This window comes from Calliphora vicina, chromosome 3, assembly GCF_958450345.1.
Source record: "Calliphora vicina chromosome 3, idCalVici1.1, whole genome shotgun sequence".
Classification (NCBI taxonomy): domain Eukaryota; kingdom Metazoa; phylum Arthropoda; class Insecta; order Diptera; family Calliphoridae; genus Calliphora; species Calliphora vicina.
The window spans coordinates 335,627-358,820 of record NC_088782.1 but is presented as its reverse complement, the minus strand read 5'-3'; the positions used below and the strand labels follow the sequence as shown (position 1 = coordinate 358,820).

At 29.4% G+C, this 23,194-nt stretch overlaps 1 protein-coding gene across 1 annotated transcript in view; it reads left to right on the top strand.

Moving 5' to 3' along the window:
- Positions 1 to 3,381: 3,381 nt before the first annotated feature.
- The window catches only part of LOC135953096 (uncharacterized protein DDB_G0286447-like), a 44,677-nt gene continuing 24,864 nt past the window's right edge, over positions 3,382 to 23,194 (top strand). Inside the window, exon 1 of the mRNA XM_065502766.1 lies at positions 3,382 to 3,749. Coding sequence (XP_065358838.1) covers positions 3,386 to 3,749 — 364 coding nt within the window. The 5' untranslated portion in view covers positions 3,382 to 3,385. The remainder of the gene's footprint in view (positions 3,750 to 23,194) is intronic.

Here is a 23,194-nt window from a genome sequence, read left to right as displayed (position 1 = left end):
GCAATAATACCAACACTTCGAAGGAATGTGTGTACTGAAGATAACATCGCCGATGCAAACGAAAGTGTGCAAGGAAAGGCCTTGGAGGCCAGCAGTGTTCGTTTTGTCTTATTTTTTACAATTTCAAGTTCTATCGGGTTTAAAGAAATACCCTTTACATTTATGCACAACAAAAAATAAGAACATAATTAATTAAATTCTGAAAATAGAAAACAAACTGAAAAGTATTCATTATTATGGTATTGACTAAACAATGGAAACTTAGGTTTCATTTTCATAAAAACTGTCTGGTCCTTTTAGAGACTAAATACTTTGTTGGATATCCTTTGATTTTTTATTAAAATTTCAATCGTCTCCTATGAAATGTTTTGTCATTCCCTTCTAATGGCATTTGATAAAGTTTCCTTCGTGGTACTTATAATAGGTTTCCTATGGGATTTATATCTGGAGATAGAACGGGCCACTTCGAAACACCTATTGTAACCATTCGATTACAACTATTGTCGTGCTGAAATCTCTAAACCAGAACCATATATTCCTCAGCGTGTGGATACATAACATCATTTAAAATGGATCTGTATCTAATTCCTGTCATAATTTCTTTTATGATATGAATTGGATCCATACTTTGCCCTAAAAAACAGCCCAAACTTATTGTATTATTTGTGTACTTGAGGTCCGGCCTCTTTCCCTTCAGCCGTATTACAAATGTTCTCCCATCACAGCCTCTTCGGCTTCAGTATACCTTTCCTGTCTCAGTCAAAGAACATTTAATCTTTGGTAAATTGTATACGACCAGTACGGTTTTTTTTCGTGGGGCGAATTGTTGATTTGTAGGCCAACATTTTTTGATATTGTACCGTCGTTTTTTCGATAGTTTTTGGCTATTTTCGAGGCGCCCAAATTTTAGAAAAAGTCAAGTCAAATTTACTTTCATTTTTAAATTTCAGAAATTTGGGCACCTCAAAATTTATATTTAGAATAAAGTAAGAGTGAAACTTTTGAAAAATTAGACTTTTTTTAATTTTTTTACGAAAGTCTTTAATAACACAGTACAACATTTTTCAGTTCATTACTTTGGGACTCAATTCTGACAATTGCACGTGAAAGTAGCCCCAAAAATAAGAACTTCTGCATCATTAGTTTTGTCAAGTTGGCTGCCGTATTAATTTAATGGCCATACGAATTTTTTTTCCTCAAGGTGGATTTTTATCACTTTTTCTATATTTTAGCACGGTTATATCTCGTATACCGTACGGAATATCTCTTTTGTGGCTGAAGCAAAGTTGTAGATATTGAATAGTAGAAAAAAAGTACGGAACATACCTACCCGAAAAAGGTGCATCCAGTGCCTTAAAAATCGCAAAAATGCCCATTTTTTTAAATTTTTTACCAATTTTTCACCTTTTTTGCTCAATAGCTGGATTACAAATCCAATTATGGACTGATCACCATGAAATTAGGTCGTGTGATTTGTGTCTATATAAAAGTTATTTATCATGAATTTTGTATGTATACTATAATTTTTAACAGATTTATTTACTTTAAATTGATTTTCGGAAGCTGGTTTTATATGGGAGCTATGAATAATTATGGACCGATCATAATACAATTTTTTGACATGAATTTTGTATATATAAAACTTAATTGGAGCGAAATTTGTGTATATACATATATAAATTAAACATTTATGACCGATAAAGTCCAATTGCGGGAGGACATTTGTATGGAGCCTAGGTGAAATAATGAACCGATTTCAGCCAATTTCAACAGTTTTCGTCCTTGGGCCGAACAAATTATATGTACCGAATTTGTTTATGATCGGTCCATAATTAGTCATAGCTCACATATAAGACACGCTTCCGAAAATCACTTTAAAGTGCATAAATCTGTAAAAAATTATGGTATACATACAAAATTCATGATAAATAACTTTTATATAGACACAAATCACACGACCTAATTTCATGGTGATTAGTCCATAATTGGATTTGTAATCCAATTATTGAGCAAAAAAGGTGAAAAATTGGTTAAAAAATTTAATAAAATGGGCATTTTGGCGATTTTTAAGGCACTGGATGCATCTTTTTCGGGTAGGTATGTTCCGTACTTTTTTTCTACTATTCAATATCTACAACTTTGCTTCAGCCACAAAAGAGATATTCCGTACGGTGTACGAGATATAACCGTGCTAAAATATAGAAAAAGTGATAAAAATGCACCTTGAGGAAAAAAAATTCGTATGGCCATTAAATTAATACGGCAGCCAACTTGGCAAAACTAATGATGCAGAAGTTCTTATTTTTGGGGCTACTTTCACGTGCAATTGTCAGAATTGAGTCCCAAAATCATGTGTTGTACTGTGTAATATTTTTTAAATGAAATTGCCCCGGTTTGTAAAAGTTACGATCTCTTAAAGGTTTTTCACACTCGAGGTGGTCAGTTCTGGCATTGAACACAGTTCAGCCTTTATTTCAATTGGTTGATTAAAACTTTAGTATTCTGATAGTTTTAGTGCTCTTACACGCATTATTTTGCAATTATACCTGTAATTTATTCAGCGACTGGACCTACTTTGCGGTGTAACAAAAACAATAAATTTTCAATTTAATTTAAAAGTTGTATTAAATATTTGAGGCAGTTATTATGAAAGTGCTCTAAGTCAAGAAATAAAAAAGTACAATTGATTGAAACGAAAATCTTTTGAATATATCAAAACGGAATAATAGGACTTAGGCCACTATAATAATAACTGTATTATTAAAGTTGTACATAATTTTTTGTTTGAAATTCATTGGTGATTATTGGCCAATTGCATATTTTGTGAATTCCATTGAAACATTTCTGCATTGCAGAAGTTGAATAAATAATTTTAAATAAAGTTGAAAAAAGAAGAAGATTAAAGACAATAAAATTTAAAGACTTAAAGTATGTTGGTAAATATAACTAAAATATTGATTGTTTTTCCTTTCTATTCTTTTTATGTATGTGTGTATGTGTGTGTGTTCGTTTTCCCCCAAACAGGATGACCCCCAAACAGGATGAAGTTAACGAATCCAATGAAAATGTTAGCGAAAGTACTCAACTTGCCGAAAGCACAACAGCAGAGCTAAATGCCTTGGAGCCCTCATTGTGCAATAATGATTCCTCCGATGATTTGTTTCGTCAACTATCAGAGAGTAATTTTGAAATTGAGAGTCTTCTATCCGATTTGGCTACAGTTGAAGTGAAAGTAAAGTATTTTCCTCTTTTATTGCTGAATGTTCAGCAACAATTTTTATTTATTTGTTTGTTTGTTGCCTTTAACGTTCTGCTTGTTTCTAATTTTTTTTCAGGAGGAGAACAACAATATCAGTGATGTTACCAGTGATGTTGTGTTAGTGGCATGGTAAATGGTGGTGGCAATGTCACTACCTCAAGCAATAATTTAATCTCGGGAAATGCAATTCAGCTGCCGGGTGAAAATTCTGCTTTGGGTTCTGTAGGTACAAATTCGTTAACATTGGAACCCACTGCAGCCTCTTCTACCCAGGAGCAGGCCAATAGTAGTTCATTTCTTAACCAAAACACAAACAACAATAGCAACTCTAATTTAAGTAACAACAATAACAACAACAACGATAGCACCACTATATTCGATGACAGCTCATCACGCTACCTGATTGCAGCGAATCCACTGCTGGCGGAAAAGTTGATGTCAAAAAGTTTAATACTCAATAAAACCGATAAAACGATAGCAGATTTCAAAGGTAAGTTACGTTTTTGAATTATTTATGTATGTATATTAGAATAAACATGTAAAAAATATTGCAAAATAATTATTGAAAAAGAAGCTGAATACGGTTTACTTCATTTAAGCTCATTTAAGCACTCAGTTAAGGAGATACTATTATAATGCCCGCCATTTCAACAAATAGATATCTACGGTGTAAAATACCTAGCAGATAACTTTACCTAAAGGTAACTTGTTATTAATTTCAAAACAATTTGGGTAAAAATTACCTACTATTACTTTTAAACTATTTACAGTTTGAGAATTTTTGAAAAAGCTTTTTACTATTAAGGTTTCTGTCTTTGCTAAGTACTGTTTATTAACCACACTAAAAACGTAAAAAGTAAAGCATGTGTTTAGGCGACATCTTTACTCTCACTCAATTTAAAAGATGTTTATGGTGAATTAAAAACTTTACCATCAAGTTTTTTATTAAACCTGAGGAGCTTTCCTTATGAAATAAGTAGGCAATATTTATTTAATAAATTTTTTAATGCTTTTATATGTTGAATATGACGTTACTAGATTTAAATTATTTTAATTCTGAAATAAATATGTACGTATGTACTTTTTGCTAACACTAATAAATTATTATATTGGCATATCTATTCGAAATGCTTAAAAGGTAACGGTAACTCCAAACATTTTGTAGTATTTTCGATTAAATGATAACGTATTTTCGTTCTGACTTAAATCTCCGAGTTAAATGTTATAAAGTTTACAAAAATTAAAAATAAGATGACATATACATTAGAGTGTCCCAAAATTTTTTTTTTTGGAATATCGGAACGCATACCCTCTAATCTTTTTATACATATATATAAAACTATAGTTAAATATGAAATTTTGTCTTTGGCCTGGCGATTTTTTAATAACTTTAACATTTTTTAACCAATTTTTGTGTTTTATATCTTATTAGAACGACAATTACGTACACATATCGATTCTTTTAAATTAAATTGCAAAAGTAATTATTTAATGGCAAAATTTTTACAAAAACTGAAAAAATTGCATTTTTTCCCCTTGTAAATGCACCACAAAACTAATTCGCAAGTCGGCACGGGTTGCAATCATGATAGAAAGGCAAAATTTCATATTTAACTATAGTTTTATATATATAAAAAAATTAGAGGGTATGCGTTCCGAAATTCAAAAAAAAAATTTTGGGACACTCTAATGTATATGTCATCTTATTTTTAATTTTTGTAAACTTTATAACATTTAACTCGGAGATTTAAGTCAGAACGAAAATACGTTATCATTTAATCGAAAATACTACAAAATTCAAAAAAAAAAAATTTTTGGGACACTCTAATATACATACATATATTTATTTACGTGGTATGTATGTACAGTGTAAGACAAAAATGTGTAAATGATGGTCATATATTTACACTTTGTGACACCATTTTTAAAGTGCAATGTTTATAAAGAAACGTTTTGTGTTTTTTTTAACAATATTTATTAAGGATATTTTAGGACTAAATAAATAAAATATTTCCTTAATTATACTCCAGTAATCTAAAAAAAATAACTGCAACCCATTTACACACTTTTGGCGCAGATTACTAAAGTAACTTTTTTAGTACTTCGAATAACCTGCTTTCGCGTCAATGGCAGCCTGAATTCTGGAGGGCATACTCTCCACCAGTTTGCGACACTCTTCTTGCATTATAGATCCCTAGATATCATGGGAGCGCTCCTAGAGCTGAGTTGTGTTTCTAAATGCATTTTGATAATTATAAACGCGACGTTTTAGAATTCGCACCAAATTATCAATCGGATTTAAATTCTGAGATTGTGGGAGTCAATCTAGCAATGTAATTTTGGCGGTTTTTAAAAAATTAAGCGTCTTTTTAGACTTATGTTTGTTGTCGTTATCTTGTAGTATGACAGTGTTTTCAATTTGTCCACGCCAATCATTCAGACTATCCACATCTGTTGTCTTGATAATGTCTATATACATTTCTGCATTCATATTACTACCAATTTTATGGAGTTTTCCTACACCTTTCGCAGAAAAACAACCACAAAATGGCAATGTTCCACCATCATATTTCATAGTCGTCATAAAATCACGGTCTTTTAATGGCGCATTTCGTTTTTGGTAGTCATATTTTGGTCCATCAGTTCTAAAATGGTTAATTTTCGATTCATCTGTACAGATAACTTTTTCCCAATCATCAAAGGTCCATTTCTTAAAAAAATTTACAAATGTTAGTCGAAGAGACTTGTGTCTTTCAGTTAAACGAGGTTTTTTAACAATCTTTATTGCATAAAAACCACATCTTTTGATTTCTCTAAGAGATGCACGTTTTGAAATCTTAATTTGGTAGCATGAAGATATTTTTGGTTGTACCTCACGGGGACTATTTTCTTCTCCTGATGCAACTAGACGTTATACAGTGAGACCATCTTTTAACAATAGAATTGAATTCCGTCCACAAATTGGTGCTGGAAAAGCCAAACCACATATATTCGCTATGTTCTCAACAGATTAAAAGAAATATTGAATTTGGTGGATATTTTTCGATGGGAGATACCATTTTTCAGCTGCTCGGTAACAGAATTTGCAACTTCGGTGATAATTTTCTTCATATTCAATATTCCTTAAAGAATTGTAAATTGTTAACTAGTAACATGTTTTAACTAACTGTCATTAATGAAATTGATTAAAATTGTTCTTTTTCTAAATAATAATAACAAGTTTATTTAACTTTAAAGAAAATGCGACAAAATTGTGTAATTCAGTTTTTAACTTTTTGATATCCTGGTATTTAAATGCCATTACTTGAAATTAATTTTTTTGTATTGCTATACTTCACTAATCATGATCTTCATATTGTGTAAAAAATATTGTCAGATTGGTAAATGTTGAGCATAAAAATTCAAATTATAGATATTTCCAAATTTATTTACACATTTGTGTCTCGTACTGTATATACGATTATATTGAATTTTAACTTCAGTACAACTCAATAAACTTAATTTTGAAAATCAAAAACACAATCCCCAGTATTATTAATAGGTACTATTCCGTTTAACTCTGTAATTTAATTTCAGTCTCTTTTGTCACTAAGGTTGCTCTCAAAGGACATTTTTGATATCAGTAGTCGAGGTCATAATAAATTTTAAAATTATCAAATATCTCCTTAAAGTTTTTGGTTGAAATTTGAAATGAATAAACCCATCAAGTTTGACACTATTACATATTTATTACTCATACTCAAACTCGATTCCATTTTACAAATTTTGTCAAAATAAAATGGACTTAGCTCGTTTGTAACAAAATATAAATTTTTACTAATTCTAGTACATATTTTCTATTAAAATTTAAATTATAAAAAGTGGACTTAGCACGTTTGCGCAATAAGCTAACGATGTGTATTTATAACTTCAATATTTAAAATATTCAAAGAAAATTCGTTAAATAAGTTTAAAAACTAGGAAATTAGGAACCTATCCATTCACAATATAACAGACATAAATAAATCAACATTAAAAAATTTGACAAAATAATCAAAACCGTTTGACTCTTAAGAATTTAAATTTGACTTACATATTCACGTCGACAGGTTAGGGTTGCTAAAAATGGAGCATTGCAAGAGATAGTTTTTATAATAGCCATAATTTCAAGGTAAATTGTCTTAAGCTATGAAGCACATTCTCACCTTTTTGGCTTTATTAATAGTCAATGTTGCCGCATTTTGGTTTCAGAGAACCCACATGTGATTGTAGAAAAACAAATGCGGCCCGTGAAAAATGCTTTATACACCGTTTAATTTTTTCTTCCAATTCACATTTAATTATTGCGCAATTAAACTAAAAATGTCTTTCTCTGAAATCATACAGAAAGATTTCAAATAAATTATATCTTTACATACATATCCTTCGCTTTACCAAAGGTTTTTTATGATACTGCACATATATCTATACATATATCCGATAAACAAAATTTTAAAAAATCGAAAAAACCTTAAAAAAAGTTTAAAATGTTTTTATTAAATTATATAGAACTCTAAAATTTGTTCATTGAGTCTAAATTTTATTCAAATCGAAACAAAATTAAAAAAATTATTAAGCTAACAAAAACCGAGTGGTCACCCGGGTGGGTATTGGTAAAGCGAAGGATATGTATAACAGTGCATTAGAATATTAAAACCCCAACATGAAAATATGAACTCTGTTTAATGTTAAAAGGAAAATGTCGATTCTGGTGCTCATGTTATACATACATGTTCCTTATACATATAACGAAATATTATGACTTACTTTAATAAATGTGTCATCTTAGAAACTATTTATCAGGAATATGAATGGTAATTAGCTTTTTTAAACATAAACTATTTACAGAAAAATATAACATTATTATCGATCGATTTTACACTGTTGAAACCCTATATCAAATATTGTATTAAAATTTGTATTAAATGATTTAGGTAGGAGCTGGAATCCTTAAATGAATGAACTTGTTTTCATAGACTAAAATTCAACAATATGTATTATAAATAATTTGAAAGTCATTAGATTTGCACTCGTATTTCTATATTATACGATACATTGCAATGTATTGGTTTAGAGTGGGTTGTAACTTTATAAGTAAGTATGTATGTATGTATGTATGTATGTATGTATGTATGTATGTATGTATGTATGTATGTATGTATGTATGTATGTATGTATGTATGTATGTATGTATGTATGTATGTATGTATGTATGTATGTATGTATGTATGTATGTATGTATGTATGTATGTATGTATGTATGTATGTATGTATGTATGTATGTATGTATGTATGTATGTATGTATGTATGTATGTATGTATGTATGTATGTATGTATGTATGTATGTATGTATGTATGTATGTATGTATGTATGTATGTATGTATGTATGTATGTATGTATGTATGTATGTATGTATGTATGTATGTATGTATGTATGTATGTATGTATGTATGTATGTATGTATGTATGTATGTATGTATGTATGTATGTATGTATGTATGTATGTATGTATGTATGTATGTATGTATGTATGTATGTATGTATGTATGTATGTATGTATGTATGTATGTATGTATGTATGTATGTATGTATGTATGTATGTATGTATGTATGTATGTATGTATGTATGTATGTATGTATGTATGTATGTATGTATGTATGTATGTATGTATGTATGTATGTATGTATGTATGTATGTATGTATGTATGTATGTATGTATGTATGTATGTATGTATGTATGTATGTATGTATGTATGTATGTATGTATGTATGTATGTATGTATGTATGTATGTATGTATGTATGTATGTATGTATGTATGTATGTATGTATGTATGTATGTATGTATGTATGTATGTATGTATGTATGTATGTATGTATGTATGTATGTATGTATGTATGTATGTATGTATGTATGTATGTATGTATGTATGTATGTATGTATGTATGTATGTATGTATGTATGTATGTATGTATGTATGTATGTATGTATGTATGTATGTATGTATGTATGTATGTATGTATGTATGTATGTATGTATGTATGTATGTATGTATGTATGTATGTATGTATGTATGTATGTATGTATGTATGTATGTATGTATGTATGTATGTATGTATGTATGTATGTATGTATGTATGTATGTATGTATGTATGTATGTATGTATGTATGTATGTATGTATGTATGTATGTATGTATGTATGTATGTATGTATGTATGTATGTATATTGTAAATACATACCACTTTTGTACGAGTAATAAATGCCTGCCTGTCTTAATCAGAAATTTCCAATACCCGCAAACATGTCTACAGGAATAACCTTTCGAAGGCCACCAAAAGTACAATGATCTTTCTTTCTTTCGTTCGTTCGTTCGTTCGTTCTTTACAACTGAAAATAAAGTCACACCTTTTCCATGCGAGTATATACATACATACGTAAGTATATTCACTTTTCATTCCATCCTCCCCATTTGGATATGTATGAGTTCGAGTAAGAGAATAATTCATTGTACATGATGTCCTAAAAGGATCTTACCCACCAGCGTCTGCAGAAAGAAAACAAATCACCGAAAATGAAAAGAGGTGCTGTTTTCACTACGCAACACAAATCACAAATCCTTAAATTTTGTACGCGTTTATGTATGGGAGTCTTCAAATTTTTAGAGACAAGTTTTATGTCTTTCTTTTTTCATTTTTATTGAAAATTTCTATTGTGGAAGCAGACATATCCTTCCTTTCTTCTTATATTTATTATTGCTTACAACAGTTTTCATACATTCAACTTTCTACACCCAGTACAAATGTATTTGATTTTTTTTTTATATTTTTGGTTTTGGAAAAAAGGAAAGAAATACATGAACACAGACTGTATGAAAGTACAAAAAGAACTAAGTAGGTGATTTGCGCATTTTGTTCATTTTTTATACTTACATATATTGTAGAAATGCAGTTGGAGAAATATTGATGTAAAGCTAGACAAATTTAATTTAAATATGAGAAAATTCTGACCATTTGAGATCATATGAGCAAAGTATAACAAGATCGGTACTTTGAATTTGTTTGAACATTATATGTCGTTTGTCATAATTATCTCATGCTTCTGAAAGAAAATACCAGTAACGTGCAGTTGACATGTGACTGTAAAAATGCACTTTGAACATTTTGTTTGAATTTGACTTGAATCTAAATATTTTGTTCTAAATTTTAAAAATATTTGAAAAAAATAAATATTTTTCAAACAAAAAAGATATGGCTTGAATTTATGTTACCTTTTTACAGGAGAATGCTATTGAAATAAAGGGCTTGACTATAATTAAAGGCTTGAATGACACTTGCTTTCAATTTCAATTCCAGTAAAAATGATTATTTGGATTGCTGTTTTGGTCTAATTTTTAATAATTTCAGCATCCAAGGTCTCTATTCTTATTGGTTATAAGTAGGGGGCGGATATTCATGCATTTATAAATAAATGTATGCGCCTAAAGATAGGCAAGAAATCTGTTAAATTAAATAGTTATTACAACGAAAAACAACAAAAACAAAATAGAACAATACTTGTTCTGTTTCTCTGTTTTCATGCTTTAATCATTATTTTTTAATAAAGCATATTCTTAGGCTCATAATTTTATTTATAAATGCATGAAAATCCGCCCCTAGTAAATTCCTAAAGTTAAAATATAATAAAACAGGTTTAAAACGAACTAAAGTTTTTTTTTATTTTTTACCATAAATAAATAAATTTCAACTTTTGGATTTAGAGTTGTATAAGCTACAAAATTTTTTTTAAATACAGTTTTTCACGAGACACATCCACGGAGATATATAAAATAGTTTGGCTTATTGAGTTAGTTTTACTTTTGGATTAGTGAACCAAGTCGTTTTAGCTTATATTCATTCAGCTAAATTCAAATATCCTTTTAAAAACCGTCTAAAATTCGAATATATTGCGATTACAATGCAAGTAATATTGCTGAATAAATATTAAAGGAAAAAAGGAATACTTTTTTGTAATAGAGCTAAAAATAAAATTTTTCACTTAAATTTACATCAAATATTTTTCATAGAGTTTCTGATTCTTGTTTAGTGAATAAATGATAAATAAATTCAAATGTTTTCATATGAAAAGAACAAGTGGAATAAAACAAATTTAAGAACGGGAATCGCAATTTGTTTCACAGAACCAGAATCGACCCACAACACTGAGTATTAATATTTGTCAAAATCTCAAGTATCATAATTCATCGTCTAAACAAAAACTGTATTAGGTTTTCAAAAAATACAAATAATTTTTTTGATTTCAAAAACTATTTATTTTCATGTATTTATTAATACAAAACTGTAAAGAAAATATTAAATACAAATAACATTAACAATTAAAATATAAAATATTCGTAATAATTTTCGAAGCGATTTCTTAAATTTTACCACCCCTGTACATTTTTTTTTCTCTAAAAAATTAAAAATATTTTAAAAATTAAAAAACTATTTTTAAATAAAAAAAAAAAATAATTTTGTTTACCTAAAAATACTTAAAATTTTTACTTTAAAGTATAATTTGAAAGGTATATAAGATTCGACACATCCGAATATAGCTCTCATACTTGTTTTAAACTAAAAATATTGTCTCTTATTTTTAAAAAGCAAATATTACCGAACAAATGTATTTTCACCTCGCAAATTAAAGATTAATACTCAGTATTCTCGTTAGTATCTACATATATCTATATCAAATTGTTTTGAAACAAAACCTTACTCTAATGTTCTCCAACAAAGCGTAATGTTTCTAAAAATAATTTACTAATTTACACAAATTTCGTTTACTGTAGTCTATATAAAACTGCAAATATTAAAGGAAAATCATACTCCTTCCCAGCCAAACAAGCATCCATACATATAAACACACACAAACAACATCTTCCATATAATCAACCATCAACTAAAACCAAATCAACAAAAATAACGGAAAACAGCAACTACAACTACAATAATAACAACAAAAACAACAGCCACAAGAAAAACCTAACAACAACGACATAAACACCAAAAACAACAATAAAAACAGTAACCATCTCCATAGTCTCAGACGAATCACACGCAAACACACGCACACAGTCCCGTATCACATCTACAGGCTTAGACGTCGGGTCATTAAATTGTACAGTATGGAAATATACTTTCAAGGTCAAAAGGATATTGCCATTGTTTAAAAAGCATTTGAAAAAGAAGGCTGCCAACAAACCCATTTACATGCAGCGACAGAATATTCGGGATCTCTAACGGCAATATGGTGCGTATGGTGTGACGGTCGGAGGAGCGGAAAATAACAAAACAAAAAAAAAGGAAGAAGGCATCATTAAAAAGTTTGTTTTCTGTAACAGTTTTCCGTATGTAGACGACATGTGGTGGTGATGGTGCCAGTTTTTTAGGAACGAGCAGTAGTCAGCCATGTTTAGGCAAAAGTTCGTTAGTTAAATAATGCTTTTGTCCTTGAAATCGTTCATTTGTATTAATGGCCTTATTTTTTCCTTCTACTGGCTGCTGTCGCTTGTGCTGCTACTGCTGCCTCTGCTTCTAACGGCTCTTGACTATAGACAGACTGGGAGTTAAGCAGGCTACTAGGCCGTATTTCTGTGAGTGTGTGTGGGTGTGTAACCAGAGAATGAGTTCGTCAGACATCCTGAGACCTCGAAAAAAATTGAAAGTCATTTATATAAAACTCGAATCTACACCTACCAAAACAAAAAAATTGTTTTTATACAAGAAGAAGACAAACAAACTCACAGATATACATAAATATACATACATTTCTATATACACACACACAAACACACAAGAAATATGAGGGAATGTAACGGGAAAAGTTTTTTTTTCTTACTTTTTGCGTGTCTGTGAATCATTTTGAGAGTAAATGTATGCGTGTATATAAGAAAGAAGTCTGCCAAAAACTGGGGTGGGCTTTCAGGGTGCGTAATACATTTTAATGTGTTAGACTATGTGTGTGTGTGTTAAGGTTTTGGGTTTTTTCTCCATGTTTCGTGCATAAACAAGCATTTATGTACTTATTTCTAAACGAATAAAAGAGAAAACAAAAATAAAAATAAAAAAAAATGTTGACTAACCTTGAACTTGAAAATGTAGTCAACAACATTGGAAAAAAAAGTAATAATAAAACTAGACAAACAACCAAAATTGATGATGAAAAAAATGGAGAAACATCAAACACACACACATTTATGTGAGAAATGAAAATGTCTCACCGCCCGTCTCGAGAAATGTTTTCTTTCACACACAACAACAACAACGACAACAAAAACCTTTTTTTAACAACTTTTTCTGTTTTTAATGGCAGCAGGTTTTCAAGTGAAAATTATATTTGTTAAGACATTTAAAGTCAGCATTCAGGCAGGCAGTCAGTTCAGCTTTAAGAAAATAAATAAAACAGCCAGATTTTGTTGGTCGTTTTATTTCTTTAATTTTTTGTTTGGGTCATGTCTTCACTGTCTACTTAGTTACTAAAGCTGGCTGACCGGCCGGTTGGCCAACAGGTGGTATGAGTGATGTTTGTTTAACAATTTATGGATTGTGGTATAATTAGTTACATAAAATAGTTGCGATAACGAACAACTACTTAATAAATCAAATCACTTTTACTTATTAAATACATATTTTGATATTAGCCTTTGGTGTCGATTCGGCTGGTTGGTCGGACTCCATGTACGATATCTTATGCTTCGGGTTATCGTAGTGGATCCATTTTTCATCGCAAGTAATGATTCGGAGCAAAAATTCAGCAAACATTTTCTTTTTTAGCGTTAAAACATCTTTCAAGGTCTCTCCGCTTCTATTCGTATGGTTCGCAATTTACCTGATTTTGGATTAATCCTGCTGTTTTTTTTGGCTGGCCTGGGCGATCTTTGTCTTCCGTGTCAAAATTACCACTTCGGAACCGAACAAACCATCTCTCGCACTTTGAAACCGATGGAACGCATTCGGCATAAGATTTGGTGAGCAATCGGTGATATTCAGCGGCACATCAAATTATTATATATTCAAATTTGAATCATTCCCGTCATAAAAAATCTATTTTAGAGCAAAGATACTCCAAAACAGCAACAATAAATTGCCTTTCTTTAATTTAAAACTTTCAGCATGCATTTTAATCAATTATTTTTGTGTTAGATTTTACTTGTGATGTATTCCTAATGTAATTTACTGCAGTAGGTAGGAGCAGTACCAGCTAACTATGCTATTCTAAGCAGTAAACTATTTTCAAAACAAGTCTATGTTGTGAATACATTGAGAATGAAAAACAATTAATAATTGAAGGTCTTAGTGCAATAACTTGTTAAGCATTAAAAATATGGAAAGCAATCTTCTTTAATGAAAATACTTTTGATTGGATTCAATCCAATTGAATTATGGAAACAACTAGGTAACATAATAAAATGTAATAAAACATTTTGTTGAAATAATTCGTCAATAATTTAATTTTGCTATTATTAAATGTATTAATGTATAAATCCTAAAGAAAAACTGCCCCCCTAAAATATATGTATATGATAAACTAATTACATCTAAGGAGTGAGATCGAAAAATTCTTAACACACGTTTTTCATTACATTTTTTAACCCAAGTATTATTTGAATTTTTTTTTGATCAAGTTACCTTTGAAAAACATGTCAGTTATTATGTGTAATGTCAATTATATTAATTTTTTGTTAATCTGATTAAAATGAGTGACCAGAAAAAAGTGCGTACTGAAATTATTAAATATTTTCAACAAAACACAACTTGGTCTTACAAAAAGTTGGCCAAGCATACAAAGGTCTGCCGTCAAACTGTTTCCAATGTTATTAAACAGTACCGGGAGAACTTGTCAGTTGATAGAAAACCTGGTTCAGGTAGAAGGAATGGTCCACATGATGTTTCTAAAGCCAAAAAAATAGAACGCATTTTCAAAAGAGCTCCCAACACATCCGGTAGGAAAGCAGCCCGGTTAGCTCAGTGCTCGGACTATTTGGTACGAAAAGTTAAAGCTAATGCAGGTTTAAAAACATACAAGGCTCAAAAAGTTCCTGACAGGAACGCTACTAAAAATTTAGAGGCCAAAAACAGAGCACGGAAATTGAAGTCAAGTTTTATAAAAAAATATTCTTGCTGCATAATGGATGACGAAACGTATGTTCTGGCAGATTTTTCGCAACTTCCAGGTCAAAAATTTTATGTTGCTGATGCTCGAGGGAATGTTGAAGAAAAGTTTAGGACCCAAAAGCAGACAAAATTTCCCAGAAAGTTCTTGGTATGGCAAGCAATATGCAGTTGCGGCAAAAGAAGCCACTCATTTGTTACAACGGGCTCTATAAATACCGAAATTTACATCAAGGAATGTTTACAAAAAAGGCTGCTTCCATTCATAAGACTTCATAATGTGTCCACTTATTTTTGGCCTGACTTGGCATCCTGTCACTATGGCAAACAAGCCCTTGAGTGGTACAAGAACAATAATGTGGTATTTGTACCAAGAGAGGCAAATCCTCCAAACTGCCCGGAGCTAAGGCCAGTGGAGAGATATTGGGCTCTTGTTAAAAGAGAATTGAAGAGTACAAAAAAGGTGTCCAAAAGTGTGGTAGATTTTAAACGGAGATGGACTACATGTTCGAGCAAAGTGACAGAAAGCACTATAAAAACGTTAATGGAAGGGTTTCCGAAAAAGGTTCAAAATTTCATCACTAGTGATTAAAACTATAAAAATAATTTTTTTTGTAAATTGTAATAATAATTTCAATCAAATAAAAAAAAAATTAAAGCTGTAAGTTTAGTGGTTTCTTTTTTATAAACATATATGTATGTTAAGAATTTTTCGATCTCACTCCTTACATGAACATGTGATCAATGCAAATGGAAAAGAGTTTTCATAATTCTATATATTAAATATTCCATGTTTAGTATCGCAAAAGGTTTGTTCAAATAACCTTGCTGTATGAAAAATAACTATCAGTCATTAAAACTAATCGCATAGAAAATCGTTCATAAACTACCACCACTTAATTGTATGACCCTGTGCATTAGAGTTAAAATAAAAAGTTGTTATTATTTAAAAACAAATGAAATATTTTTAGCCACTTAAATGATTTGTTAAAGTAATCTTGGAAAATTTTGTAAAATATCGAATTCAAATTGCTCTTTTTATCAATGGCCAAATATTGGGCAAGGTTAATTAATAAAGCCTTTAATCCTACAAATAATATCATATTGAAATTACAATTCCATATAAAATGACCATTATTGGTGCGATACACGCCATCCATACAAATAAATGAAAATTCTGCCAAATCAATCATTTGTTTCTTAAAGCAAGATCATTTTGCCATTTTAAATTAAAAGATTAAATATTCAAGGTCATGTGTTTTAGCATTCAAGCAGTCATATTTAAAAGCTAAAAACTAAAAACAAAAAACGAACAAATAGTATCATATGTGCCAAGAAAAACCCCACATTGTTTAGTAATAATTTGTTGGTAAAACCAGTGCGTATGAGTAACATTTACATACATATTTGAAAATTGAGACAACAACAACAACAAGAACAACACAAGACCTTCAATATGAACCGGATATACCATTAAGAACAAACAACTATAACAAGTTCTAACGAAAAATAAAAAAAAAAAATAAATAAATCTTTGACAAACAAATTGCATGCATTCACCACATTAAACCATTTAGGCCTACATTTTTTTCTGAAACAACCAACAACAATCACTGGCACCACTACACCAGTAACTTACAAAATCTAGGATTAAAAGTATTTAATTACAAACGATTTCTGATCATAAATATTAATGGAGAAAAAAACCTGCTTGATTGACATACTCATGGTACGGCAGCATTTAGTTGTTGTTATTTTTGTGGCTTTTGGTGGTAACTTATCTGCTGCTGTTGCATTTAATTCAAAAAACACAAACATTAAATTAAAACTAATAAAATAAAGAACAACACAATGTTTCGTACACATGTACTATGTACGAGTATTTTATACATTGTATGTAGTATAAGTATTGGGTGATTTACAGACCAGCGTGGGTAGAGATTTAAGTAACTTAAATGATAACACATATTTGATTTTATTAATGACTGTAAGCTATAATATTAAACAAAATTTCAGGATCCATTAGGCAGCATATCCCGATCCCGATCCCGATCCCAAAAATCACGAGATTGGTGGTTTTTAGTTTTCCCTATCATAGACAAGCTTATACACACTGTTCTTCGTCAGCTCCATACATTAAATAATATGGAAATAATTAAAAATGTTATTTAATTATTTTTTGTTATAAAGAGTGTATCCAAAACGATAGGTGAATAAAATTTCATGAGCTTATGGGGCTACACAAATGTTTGACAAATTAATAGAAATATTTGAAAACTTAAAATAAATAAAATGTACAAAACAAAAATATGGTAAATTTTCAATAATGACTGTTAGATATTTTAAAAGTATTTCACTTGGCACAGCATTATCATAAGTTTTTCTCATAAGAACATTGTAATTCACAATAGTACTTTGCTACCATCTGGCAGACGCTCAAACTAAAACAATCCTTTTTTATTTAATTTTTTTTTATTTTTTTTAATATTAATTTTCTTTTTTTGCTGTATTTGTTCACTGCCTTAAAGTTCATAAAATAGATAAATGCACAATGATCGGATAGTCTGCTGTGAAAGACCTAACTCAGTTGTCAAAAACCTAAGTGATGAGACTAAGTGAAAACAAAAACAACACTCGTATGCAGTGTGTAGGGAATTTTCCCTTTTTGTAGGGATTTGTTTTTTTCCGAAATTTCGCATTGTAGAGATTTTTTGCAATGGCAATTTAAAACTATATATTTTCCAATTATAAAATTAAAAAATATAAAATTTCTTTAGATCGTAAATCTGATATAATATGATGTAAATAATAATGTGGCATATTTAACCATCTAACCCGCAAGAGTGCTTCAAGGCACATCAATTACCTCAAAAAGTAATTATAATTTGTTATTAAATTTAATGGTGACTTTATTTACAGATTTGTTAACATTTCTCTCGAAGGTCGAAATGCTAAGGCAATTTAGCTATGTTTTTATATATAATTTTTATATAATAATTTTGACATTTTGACAAAATTTAAATTAAAAAATATTTAATTAATTAATTTTATGTTTTTTAATGAGAAACAAAAATCTCGAAATCTAGAATCCGGAATTGAAAAATTTAGTGGCGTTCGGCATTCCTAGTCGATTACAAACAAATATATACATGCAAGTGTTTACTTTAAAATGATATTTAAAAAATAAGTTATTTAGATTTATTCAACTAAAAGTTTCAAAGCAAAGTATAACAAGTAGTCCAACTCTTTGACAGCAGTACCTAACTATAAGCATGTATTAGTGAAAAAGTACCTAACTCTATACATGTGTTAGTAACAAAATTACGTATGTGTTGGTAACTTTTAAATTTTCTCCAGGCAACAGAGTTCTATAAAAATGTTTTAAATTTTAATTTGTATGAATTTTCAATACCAAAAATTGAAACTCTGTCCTATAATTTAAATTCTACAATAACAAAAAATTACATGTCAGAAATTCCAAAAATATTTTTTCTTGATTTGTGCAAAATAGAAACGTTTTAACAATGAAAGTGTGCAAAAAGTGTTTTAAAAAAATAAAGAATAATATGTGTTAGTGTAATAATGTGTAAAAAACGTTATTTTTATCAAAATTTAAAAGTTAAAATTTCAAGACATTTAATTGGTTAACATTTCTCTGAACTCACACGGTACCCGTATATGTGAGAGAGTAATTTTAAAAAATTGAGAGTCGGACTACTTGGTATACTTTGTTTCAAAGTTTATCACATTTTAGATAGTTGAATACAAAGAATAACAAGAAGGGAAGCCTCTCATTTTTTCTACAACAGCAACTTCTCTCTCTTCTCACATACAAGTAGTATGTGAATTCAACACACTTGAGAGTGAGATTTAACTTCAAAACTTTTTCTTGAAAATTGCACAAAATTGCAATTCTAACACACACTTTCACCATCACATAATATTTTTATTATTTTTTATTTTGTACAAACCAAAAAAATATTTTTTTAATTTTTTTGACATTCAGTTTTTGGGGGTTGAAATAAAAACTAAAAAAAACACATTTGTAAAATTTCGTATTGGAAATTAATTAAAAAATTCAAATAAACTTAATTTTTGAAGAAATTATGGAATAAAAAGCGGAAAAATCTATTTATAAAACCATTCCAGATCAAACATAATTCAAATAATTTGAGAATTGTTTGAATTTTGAAATTTAATTGTAATAAAATTATGTTATAATTTTTAAGGTCGCTTTTTTACAACCCTGTGTGTTTGAGGAGTGTGGTGAAAGTGGTTTGAAAACCAATACATGTATGTAAATAAACATTCTTATAGTTAGGTTTTTTTTGACAGCGTTTCACTTCTTGTTATTATTCTTTGGTTGAATAGAACAAAGTGACAATGTTCTTTGTGAGATTCTATAAAAATATCTTTCACATTTGTTTCCATTTTCTAATACTTGGATAGTGGAAGTATTTAAAATTGGGTCTCAAAAGTGTTTTTTTTTTTGCATTATGAATTAAAATGCCAACAATAAATATCCAAAGTTGTTGTAAATCGTGGATACTCATACTAAAATTTGTTTAACTCTTTCAATTATTAAAATCAATATATGTATTATGCAACGTAAACTTCTCCACATAATTTAAATATTATAATTTAGGAAGTTTTAGATCAGTACCTTTTAGTGTATTCCAAAGAAAAACTTGTTCCAAATATCTACATATTTCGCTATCGTTCGAATAAGCGTCATAGGTAATCAATCTATCATTCATTATTTTTACTCTCCAATTTACCCTCGTTGCAATCGTTAGAGAAAAAAAACATTATCAAAAAAAAAAACAAAAAACTAATAAAAGCAACTAAATAAATATTTAGAATTGTAATTTTTTTAAGTTCATGTACAGTCAAATGTGCGTTCAGTGACTATACGAGTATTTTTTCTATGTTTGCCGCCAATTTGAAGGTAAACAAAAAGTCATTACCATGATATTTTACATACAAATGCATCTAACTCGCACACATGCATAAAACACACAAATCCAACGAATACAAAAACATACATCGAAACATACATGGCACAATTTGAAACTGTCATGAAAGTGCGTTGATATATATGCAGTTGCAGTTGCAAATGCAGTGCATAACTACACTACACTGCACTTCACTTCACTTCACTTCGCTGCTCTCTTGTGCTCTGAATTCTACAGCAAATAATAGTTTCATTCAATTTAGGTTCGGTGTTTTGGTATTTCTAATGTTGATTTTTCGTTGTGGTTTTTTTTTGTTTTTTGTTCTCGTAATAATTTTTAAGACATTTGTAGAGGCAAAAGGTCTCTGTTAGAGGGGACAGACGATGATTAATCGATGGTGAGTGGAGTTTGAGACATTTGCAGAATAATCAGCAAATTTAATCATAAATGGTTGATTTTATTCGCTTTTTAGACAAAAGCCAGGCTGATGTTAGTGGAGGTAGTGTGGAGCTGCTGTTGGTTGCTGTTGTTTGTATTGCTGGCATTGTTAATGCTGCCTGCAAAAGCTGATGATGGTTGGTGGTGGCAGTGTTAGTGTGTGATTTGGTTTTATGCATTGATTTTTTTGTTTGTTTTTATGTTTGTCTATGTGCACTTCCAATCGTTTTTGTACTCATCCGTCTGGTCTTGTGTCTATCTATCTTGTTAATGTGCTGTATGCATTTGTTGTTGTTGTTGTGGTCGTTGTTTTTGTATATTTTCATATTGTTGCACCGAGAGTTTTTGAGCTGCCATAAGTTTGTATTTAATAATCAAAACGCACTTTAAATTATGCGGTACACCTTGACATCAATTAAATGTTGTTAAAAATACAAAACGCTATATGTACGCTTGGTATGTTGTTGTCATCGTTGTTGTTGTTGTTATTGTTATTGCTGCTGTCGATGTAGTATGGACACCAACAATATTCATTTATTGTTCATATACCAAAATAACCAGCGCCTTAAGTATCTCTCAATATATCTAAAACTATTGTAAAAACAAAAAACAAATACATTTGCACCCGTGCATTTTTTTTTTAAATAAAAACTAATCAATTTTCTTTTCTGCTTCAAATTAATTGTTTTGTATTAGAATATTAAAACGTACTGCCAAAAAGACAAAAACAAAAAAGTTCTTAAATGTCTAATGTCAAGTGAATTTAATAAAGAAAAAAAATTAGAATTGAATCCATAATAAATTGCTTTGTTCAATAACTAAAAGTTGTTACCAGTTAGTAACAATTGTTACTGGAAAAGCGTTCATTAACTCAAAAAACTTTCAAGTAGAGCAAAAATCAAGAGCGTATAAATTTTAGAGAATGTTCTCTCGATGCAAGTATTTACTGGGAAAGTAAATGAACAGACCTAATATTTTATAAAGTTAAAACTGATATATTAGACATAAGAGGATACATCATTAATAGAGTTTGATTCATAGAGAATTATAGATAGAGACGAGGCACTCCGTCAAACAAAACAACTTAAATCTTATATGTATCTCATACAACAATAAAATACATTGACTAACATGTGTTTTGTTTTAGCAAGAGTTAGTTTTTTGACAATTACGTCTCGCCTCTATGTTACCCTATTGTTTGATTCAAAGTATACCAAGTAGTCCGACTCTCAATTTTTTTTAAATTCTCTCTCACATATACGGGTACCGTGTGAGTTCAGAGAAATGTAAACAAATGAAATTTCTTGAAATTTTAACTTTTAAATTTTCATAACATAACGTTTTTTTACACATTATTACTTTAACCGTATTATTTTATATATTTTTTAAACACTTTTAGCACACTTTCATTGTTAAATGGCTTCTATTTTGCTCAAATCAAGAACATTTTTTTTGGAATTTCTGACATGTAGTTTTTTGTTATTGTAGAATTTAAACTATAGGATAGAGTTTGTATTGAAAACTCTTACAAAACAAAATTTAAAACATTTTTATAAAACTCTGTTGCCTGGAGAAAATTTAAAAGCTACCAACACATGTGTAATTTTGTTACTAACACATATTTACTTTTTCACTAACACATGTTTAGAGTTATACTTTGGTTTGATTGCTCAACTTTTGGTTAAAATTAAAAAAATATAAAATAATCAACAAAAATTCCAAAAAAAAAAGAAGAAAAACTTAGATATATTGAAAAATAAAAATAGTTGGCAGATTTTTGAAATTACTTCAACACCATGCTAAACCAAAACACTTTTATTTTAGTTAGTTAAAACATTTTATTTGATAATAATATGAATTTGTAAATATTTGCAATTTAATGACATTTAGTTTACTAATTTGAAAATTTTTTTCCTACACCTAACCACCTATCTAAAGGTGGTTAGCTCTGAATTTTTATAGATGATTCTGAAAATTATTCGAAAACTTTTCTATATAAAACTAAAAAAAATGTCAAACTGATAAAAGAAGCTCGTCTAAAACATTTCCAAATACAACTGGTTTTACCAACTTCAATATAAATGTAAAGACCATTAAATTACCAAGTGTGTTAAGCATTATATAATTAACAAAAAACTATTTTATTTCGCTGGCTTAACATGCAAAGGCTCTAAGTCCATATTTTAAAATTTTACAGGAGAGACAAAAAACATTCAAACTTTTTTTTCCGCAAATATTTTTGAATTCTGTAAACGCATTTTTTTTTATTTTTCCTTGTTTTCGATGTGCGTAAAAGCAAAATGATAACATAAGTATTTGCCGAGATAAAAGTTTTTTTTGGACATAGAGCTTTTTCTATTGCTTAGTTTGTA